The sequence below is a fragment of the Triticum aestivum genome, chromosome 1A (genome assembly GCF_018294505.1).
Source record: "Triticum aestivum cultivar Chinese Spring chromosome 1A, IWGSC CS RefSeq v2.1, whole genome shotgun sequence".
Lineage (NCBI taxonomy): Eukaryota > Viridiplantae > Streptophyta > Magnoliopsida > Poales > Poaceae > Triticum > Triticum aestivum.
The window spans coordinates 315150722-315159406 of NC_057794.1; the positions used below are offsets into that span (position 1 = coordinate 315150722).

An 8685-nucleotide genomic window follows, 5' to 3' on the forward strand; every position below is an offset into this window, starting at 1 on the left:
GCTAGGGTCTGCGGTGTCCTTGATCCATCCGTCGGCTACGACGACAAGGCCAAGCAAGCGTACCTAGACATGTTCGCCACTCCGCTAGCCGCTCCCGTGGTCCAAGCGATTGCGGGGCTTGTTTCACATGCCAAGAACCTCACACAAAAGAAGCTGAAGAAGGGCAAGAAAGCAACCGTGGAGACTCAAGTTGCTGAGGTGTAGGTGTCCTAGTAGTTCTAGTGGCCCTTGCGTCTGACGCTCGGCCTGGGAGGTCTTCCGTCCCAAGATGTATCGCCTTCTGCTTTCTGCTTTCCGTTTTAGTCTCCAGATGCTGCGCATCGCCGCGGCTCCAGGTCGCCTATCGTCTCACCCTTGGGGTGCTTCATATTCGTCTGCTATCTTCTACAACATGTGTGTTTACGTCAACCGTCCATCTACCGGCTACTCGGCTTTGAGAAGCTGCTCCTGCCGTGATCACTCAAAGTTTCCTTAATGGCACAACCTAATGTCAACATCATCCGTTGGAACGTTCGAGGCCTGAACTCGCGTGCCCGCCGGGATGCCGTTCGGGACATCGTCCGAGACTCCCATGCATCCATTGTCTGCCTCCAAGAGACAAAACTCCAGGTCGCTGATGACGCCACCATTCGCGAGATGCTTGGCCCGTGTTTCGTCGCAAACTGTTATATCCTCCCGGCCGACGGCACCCGCGGGGGCTTGATTCTGGCCACGTCGGGTCGCTTCTTCACCCTATCCGACTTCCATGCAACTCCAGGCTCCATCTCCGCCATCGTCACCTTGCTTAACGAGCGCGCTTCATGGACAATCACGGGCGTCTATGGCCCGCAGGGCGAGCAAGACAAGTTGGCCTTCATTGAGGAGCTGAGGACTCTCAATACCATGGCCAGAAGCGAGTGGCTCCTTCTGGGGGATTTCAACCTCATCACTAAAGCGGCGGATAAGAGCAACACCAACATCAACCGCCGCCTGGTGGGCAAGTTCCATGGGGCTCTTGATTTCTTGCAGCTAAAGGAGCTTCACCTAGGCGGGCGCCGTTTCACCTGGTCAAATGCGCAGGCCAACCCGGTCCTTACCAAGATTGACCACGTGTCCCACTCTGACGATTGGGACATGCTCTTTCCCAATGCGCACCTTCAGGCTATCACCACAGCTTGCTCGGATCATGCTCCATTATATCTTCAGGGGTGCGTCGACGACTTAAGAAAGCCTTCCTTTAAATTCGAGGAATTCTGGCTTCGTCTCCCGGGCTTCAAGGAAACCGTTGCCTTGGCATGGAGCAAACCTGTTCAGGCCCGGGATGCCATCCGCAAGATTCATATCAAGCTCTGTCGGACCGCGAAGGCCCTGCGCAAGTGGCAAAAGGAAAAGGTCGGGATGCTTGGCTCCCAGATCACAGTTGCCAAGGAGATCATCTGGCGCCTGGATGTTGCTGAGGAGGGAAGACCGCTCTCGGACTTGGAGAGGGAATTGCGTAAACAACTTAAGGCCTCGTACCTGGGGCTCCTCGCCATTCAGAAAATCAAGCTGAGACAGCGTTCTCAGCTCAACTGGATCCGGCTGGGGGATGCCACCACAAAGCTTTTCCATGCTCGAGCGAACAGACGAAGGCGTAAGAACTTCATCCAGACAATCACCACCACCTCGGGGCTGGCAATTACTAGACAGGACAAGGAACGGGCCCTTCTGGACCACTTCCAGGCTAACATCGGCACGCCTGCCCTGCGCACCAAGTCCATTGTCTGGGAGAACATCGGGATGCAGCGCCACGACCTATCGGCTCTGGATGCTCCATTCGACGAGGCGGAGATTAAGGAGGCGGTATTCTCCTTACCTTCGGTCAAGGCCCCGGGCCCTGATGGTTTCGTCGGCGCCTTCTTCAAATCATGCTGGGAGATCATCAAAGTGGATGTCGTGGCTGTGGTGATGCAGCTCACGAACCTGAGAGGCGACTGCGCTGGCCTGATCAATTCTGCCAACATTATTATGCTCCCGAGAAAAGCCGGCGCATCCTCGATTGGCGACTACCGCCCAATCAGTTTGATACACAGCATCTCCAAGATCTTCTCCAAGCTGTTGGCTAACCGACTAGCCCCTCTTCTTCCGTCGCTGGTTTCCAAGTGCCAGAGTGCCTTTGTGCAGAAACGGTGCATCCACGATAATTTCCTACACGTGCAAAACATGATCAAAGAATTGCACCGCTCTTCAACGCCAGGCCTTTTCCTCAAGCTCGACATCTCCAAGGCTTTCGACTCTGTGGGTTGGGCTTACCTCCTGGAGGTGCTGCAACAGTTGGGATTTGGGCAGCGCTGGCGGGAATGGATCTGCATGACCCTCGCTTCATCTTCCTCTAGGGTGCTGTTAAATGGGGAGCCGGGAACCCCATTCATACATGGAAAAGGCCTTCGCCAGGGCGACCCAGTGTCACCTATGCTCTTCATTCTGCCCATCGATCCTCTGCAACTTATGTTTCGGGCGGCTTCCCGGGCCGGGACCCTCAAGCCCATCAGGGCGCGGACGGCCTCCTGCAGGGTTTCTCTCTATGCAGACGATGCGGGCATCTTCGCTAACCCGGTCAAAGAAGAGATCGACGCCATCGCTAGGATCCTTGCCTGTTTTGGGGATGCATCGGGCCTCGTCACAAACGTCAGCAAGACCGAGGTGTTTCCCATTCGCTGCCAGGACATCGATCTCCCGGCAATCCTCTCAGCCTTCCCGGCCAAGCTGGCCTCATTCCCCGGCCGATACCTAGGTCTCCCACTACATACCAGGCGGCTCAGAAGGGTTGACCTCCAACCTCTTCTAGACAACGCAATGGGCCGGTTGCCGGGCTGGAAGGGGAAGAACCTGGCGCGACCGGGCAGGGTCTCCCTTGCAAAGTCTGTATTGTGCGCCATCGCAAATCATCACCTCACTGCGCTCTCGCTTCCCACTTGGGCAATCCAGAAGCTTAGTAAGATCACTCGTAACTTCATCTGGTGCGGGGAAGACTCGGAAAACGCATTTGGCGGACATTCTCTGGTCAACTGGAAGACTGTCTGCCGGCCTAAGCCCATGGGGGGCCTGAAAATCACTGACCTCGAGAGATTTGGTCGGGCGCTTCGTCTGCGCTGGCCTTGGCTTATGTGGACTGATCCTGGCCGCCAATGGGTGGGCTCTGCAGTGCCCTGCGATGAGACGGATATGGCGCTCTTCAGGGCTTCTACCACCATCTCCTTGGGCAATGGGAGAAAATCCTTATTCTGGCACGACGACTGGACAGGACGGGGCCCCCTGTCCCGGGCCTTCCCGGAGCTGTACAAAATTGCCACCAGGAAGAGGAGAACTGTGATGAAGGAGCTCCAGGAGGAGAACTGGATCAGATCGGTGGCCCGTCTTTCATCGCCTACCCATCTGCAGGAGTTCATTGCCCTCGCATCAGCTATCTCTCAGGTTGAGTTGAACCCGGACCGGGAGGACTCCATCACTTGGCGGTGGACCCCAAATGGCATGTACTCTGCTGCTTCGGCCTACGCGGCCCAGTTCTCTGCATCCTATCCCAGGTTTTCCCCAGCCAAGATTTGGGAGGCACACGCTGAGCCAAAATGCAAGTTCTTCGCCTGGCTTGTGCTCCACAGAAAAATCCTCACGGCCGACATGCTAGCCGTTCGTGGCTGGCCGCACAACCCTCGCTGCTCCCTTTGCCTTGGGGCACCGGAGACGGCCACTCATCTCTGTAAGGACTGCCCGTTTGCCGCCGCAGTTTGGTCTCACGTCCAGGTGTGGACGGGAGAGGATTCTGGGGCCACGCCCACGTTGCCCCCTTCGATGGGGATTTCGGACTGGTGGGATTCGTTCACCACCAATTTGCCCAAGGACGACGGAAGAAGGCGGAGCGGCCGCTTCCTTTACACCATCTGGAACATCTGGAAGGAGCGAAACCGCCGCATCTTCAATGGAACTCGCCTCACGCACCTAGAGGTAGCAGCTATTGCCTTCGACGACATCAAGCAAAGGACTTTGGCCTTTGGCCGAGCACAGGTAGCAGCCGGTATCGGTTGATTAGTTTCTATGGGTTTTTGTCCGGTTTCTCTCGGAAAACCGGAACACTCTTGTACATAAACTTTATTCTCCTTCTTATATGAAAAGGCAGTGCTTCTGCCGGTTCCTCAAAAAAAACGTAGCAATGGCCTGGCAAAGGTGCGCGGCTTGTATGTGCGCCATGAAGGAAAGGTCCCCTTGCACGTCGTGGATCCATGCATTCTCAATCAAAGCCTGGTGAACAGTTCTCATGTTCCTTGCGCGCGGCTGCACAAGCTGAACAATGAGCAACGTAATTTCTCCTACGATGGACCAATGGATCCATCTATCCTTCTAGCATAGGACTTTGTTGCCTTCACCCAGGATTATCTTGACCATACTTTGGAATACCATGCAAGTGTCCTTGTCTTCAACCATGCTCAACCCATGCCACGGCCTTTGCTGATCTACTCTTTTCAACCATTTCCATCGGACTCGCAGTGCAAGCGCTTGCAACCGGATGTTCTTGATCCCTAGTTCGCCGAATCGCGTAGGGCGACATATGGTCTCCCATGCGACGATCGAGGCATTAACCTCCATTTACTCTGTCCTTACCTATGCAGAAGAAAGCCCGCATGCACTTATCGATATCTTCGTAGACCCACTCTGGGGTGTTAAGCATCATTAGTTGATGAATTGGCCTCGCCGCGATCATCTAGAGAAGAATTAGTAAATATGTTAAGAGTAACCTGACATCTTCCAACTATTTGGTGGCTGTATTACAGAAACTAGATGATGCCCCGCACGTTGTTGCGGGAATATTTTGCAATATCTCAATGAGGTTTTTGGTTACACGAAACATCAATATTTGAAATAATAGTTTTTGAAAGTATATAAGAATTTGATATAAATAGCATAATAGAATGGAATTTTACATGCACGCATGGATGCATGGTGAAGTGGATTTTTAAAATGCATAGTTGTATGTTAAGGTGGGCCTTTTTTATGCATGTTGAATAATGAGGTGTCATGTTTGCATATTGAGAGAAATATGTTAGTGGGGTTAATTATTTAGATACAGAAGATGTGTCTTTTTGCCCATCGAGATTGGTTTCCTAAGGCCCTGTTTGGTTCCAATAAGTCACCTGGCTTATAAGTTAGGTGACTTAAAACCAGTGACTTATAAGTCACACCTGTTTGGTTGCCATCTGACTTATGAGTCATCTGAGCGCACCTTTCCACCTTGTTTTTTATGTAAAGGTGGTGGGACCCATGCAAAAGGTGGTGACTTATAAGTTTTAAGTTGGGGTGGAACAATTTATGACTTATAAGTTAGAGTGATTTATAAGTTGGGTCCGTTTAGCAAAATAAGTTACTTTTTGCACTTTTCGATTTATGAGTTGATGACTTATTTAGAATCAAACAGGACCTAAATTTTTTTGAAAACACCGACCAAAGAGGCAAAACCCGACGCGACGCATCCCCAGCCAAAAGGCGGAGGCCACATGACGAGACGGCTCGTCGGCCTCGATTCCACCTCGTCGTGAACGCGGAACCGCTCCATGATCACCCCGGCCAATCAGGGATAGCTGGACCTTCCAGTCGCTTCCACCCCCAAACTAAACCCCGTCACGGCACGGAGCGGCAGCGCCACGCGTCCCTCCCCTTCTCCACCCACCCCACGTGTGCGTCGAGGTGGCGCTCGCCTCCCCGTTCTGCTCCGCTTATATCCCAGCCTCAGTCGACCAAGGCTTTCACCATCCCACACACAGCATTTCCATTTAGCGATCGAGCAACAAGCCAATTCGTCACAGTGATCAAGGAGTCTGAGATTGCCTAGCAGCTGCACCGACGTTCGTGCGACGATGGACGCGCCGGCCATGCTCACGCGCAAGCACGTCCCCGAGAACATCGCCGGTGAGTAGTGCCACACCGAATCTGGTCTCTGGATCCCCGGCACGCACGGCGTCGCCATTCATATATCCGTTACGAGTTCGTTGTTGATTTACTTGCAAATGGCATACGTGTGTGACTGCAGCTGAGGGGGAGGGCGGGCAGCAACAGATGCACCGGGACGAGAAGCAGCACAAGCCGGTGCTCAAGAAGGTCAAGGACAAGGTGAAGAAGATCAAGAACACCATCGCCGGCCACGGCCACGGCAACGGCAACGGCCACGATCACGATCACGACCAGGACACCGGTGGCAGCAACAGCACCGACGAGGACGAGGAGGATGCGGCCATGAGGGAAGCCAAAGTGGAGAAGGGCGGGTACCAGCAAGACGTCGAGGACAAGCCCATCTTCGCAGACTCCAGCCCCGAGCTGCACGGCGCACCCAGTAAGTAGATGCTCGCGGTGTGTGTCACTCGTGTGCGCGTGCGTGCTGTCGGTGCTTAAGGCTTGTATCGCTTGTGATAATCCGTTGCAGTGTACGACTCGGAGAGGATCCCGGCGGCGGCGAAGGAGGTGAAGCACAACGACGCTCCGGGGGTGCGGTTCGGTGACATTGGCGGCCCGGCAGCGGCGCATGAGGTGAACCGCGAGGACGCCGCGGGGGTGCGGGTCGGCGACTTCGGCGGCCCGGCAGCGGCGCATGAGGTGAAGCGCGACGACGCCGCGGGGGAGCGGCTCGGCGACTTCGGCGGCCGGGCGTCGGCGAAGGAGGTGCAGCGCGACGACACCCAGGGGGTGCGGCTCGGCGATCTCGGCGGCCCAGTCGTCGAGGACCCGGCCGCGCCGAACTCGAGGACGCCCATGCCGCGAGGTGGCGAGGACATCGGCACCACGGACGTCGTCCGTGACTTCGAGGCGATGACTGTGTCAGACGACCCCAAGCAAGTCCACGTGAGCAAAGAGTATGAGGCAATGCCGGTGTCGGACGGCAACGGGGAGGAATGGAACGATGCACCCACTGACGCCGACTACACCGGGAGCTACACGGACAGGCTCAAGAACACGGCAGCTGGCACCACCGAGTATGGCAAGAAGCTGGCGAGCACGGTGTATGAGAAGGTCGCCGGCGTCGGCACGGTCGTGGCGAGCAAGGCGCAGCAGGTCACCCCCGGCTTCGGTGCTGGCGGGGACGCGCAGGACGACTCCAGCGCTACTGCCGCCCCTGACTCAGTGACCGCAGGTGCCGGGAAGAGGGACCTCGACTTGCCGAAAGAGGGAACGACGGCGTCCTACACCGGCACCGAGGAGCTGAAGAACGCGGCCACGGACGCGGCGGGCGCGGAGGGGCTGAAGAACGCGGCCACAGACGCGGCGGGCGCGGAGGGCGCGCCTGGCACGACGTACACCGACAAGATCAAGTCCGCTGCGGCGGGCACCACGGAGTACGGCAAGAAGCTGGCGAGCACGGTGTACGAGAAGGTCGCCGGCGTGGGCACGGCCGTGGCGAGCAAGGCGCAGCAGGTGACACAATCGGCCGGCACCGCCACTCCTGTAGTCGGCGCGCAGGACGGCGCCACCACCACTGCGACGGCCACCCCAGGCGTCGGTGCGCAGGACGGCGCCACCACCAGGGCGACGGTCACCCCTGGCGCGGGTGGGCCGGGGAACGGGCAGGACAAGGGGGTGACCGGCGTGACAGCCTACATCGCCGAGAAGCTGCGCCCGGGCGACGAGGAGCGCTCGCTGAGCGAGGCCATCACCGGCGCCGTGCAGCAGCGCAAGGAGGGGGTCGGGAGCACGGTGGCCAAGGCGCGCGAGGTGCCGGCACAGGCGGTGACCAGGGCGCGCGGCGCCGTCACGTCGCTCACCGGCGGGAACCGCGTCTCGGAGACCATGCAGCCCACCACAGGTACGCACCACACGCCCCATCACCCTTACTAACCGCAAACATATTTTCGGCGTTCGCAGCGGAGTTGACGACGGGTTCTTGTTCTTGTTGCTGCAGAGGGGAACATCGGGGAGGGCGTCGCGGCGGAGGGGCCAGTGCTCCACGGCGAGGCACCGAGGACCAACACGAATGTGATGTGAAGTACAGCAGCGTGTGATCAGTTCGTGGGATCGCTGGAATAAGTCGCCTGGCTGGTTCAGGTGTACACTGACTGGTGTTTGGGTTCATCTGGGGCTTAGCTGCTTTATCGTTCGTGTGTTTGGGGCTTGTGTTCCAGCAGTGTTCGTGTGAGTTCACACGTTTTGTGTGTTCTGTAAATCATGTACGATACGCGTGTGTATGTACATGTTTCTGTCTTTGTCTTTTAAGTTCTTCTAAATTTCGTTTGTAATCTGTGTGTTCAAAGTTGAAACACTCGATGTTTCTTCGTATGTTTTGTTGTGCTTGTTGTTTCCAAATGATGTGTGCTCACTCTGATCAGCTAACGCTGAACTTCTTCAGCAGCATTGTGCTACCCTAAATTGGGAAAGTTCAGTTTAGAGCATAGTCAACAACTTTACTTTCCTTTCCTTTCCACAATAATCTCTACTTCTATAAAAAAAATCTGAGTTGGTGTGCGATGGTGTTTCTGCAATTTTTTATTATAAGATCTGCATCTAAGGGGCAAGATTATCGGAGGAGGCAATTTGTGGCGATTTTGCAAAAAGATCTGTGGCGATTTTGCAAAAAGATCTGTGGCGATTTTGCAGAAAGATGCCCGCCCTAAGGTAGATATTTTTGTTTTTATTATCACATGTGCATCTAACAGTCATGATTATCGAACGTGCATCTAACGGGCAGAGGTA

The 8685-nt window shown here is 55.7% G+C and overlaps 1 protein-coding gene across 1 annotated transcript; it reads left to right on the forward strand.

Annotated features, from left to right (window-relative positions):
* Positions 1–5610: 5610 nt before the first annotated feature.
* Positions 5611–8311, forward strand: LOC123048197 (ice nucleation protein). Its single transcript, XM_044471348.1, has 4 exons — positions 5611–5916; positions 6038–6337; positions 6428–7801; positions 7898–8311. Exons 1-4 carry the CDS (start codon positions 5865–5867, stop codon positions 7978–7980), a joined length of 1809 nt encoding a protein of 602 aa, XP_044327283.1. The 5' UTR covers positions 5611–5864; the 3' UTR covers positions 7981–8311.
* Positions 8312–8685: the final 374 nt, after the last annotated feature.

What these genes read in the sequence shown, in the direction of transcription:
- LOC123048197 (XM_044471348.1), top strand. Translation starts at nt 5,865, where the DNA reads ATGGACGCGCCGGCCATGCTCACGCGCAAGCACGTCCCCGAGAACATC. An exon ending in CGTCCCCGAGAACATCGCCG is followed by an intron (nt 5,917 to 6,037) that starts GTGAGTAGTGCC and finishes GTGTGACTGCAG; the next exon opens with CTGAGGGGGAGGGCGGGCAG. An exon ending in GACCATGCAGCCCACCACAG is followed by an intron (nt 7,802 to 7,897) that starts GTACGCACCACA and finishes TTGTTGCTGCAG; the next exon opens with AGGGGAACATCGGGGAGGGC.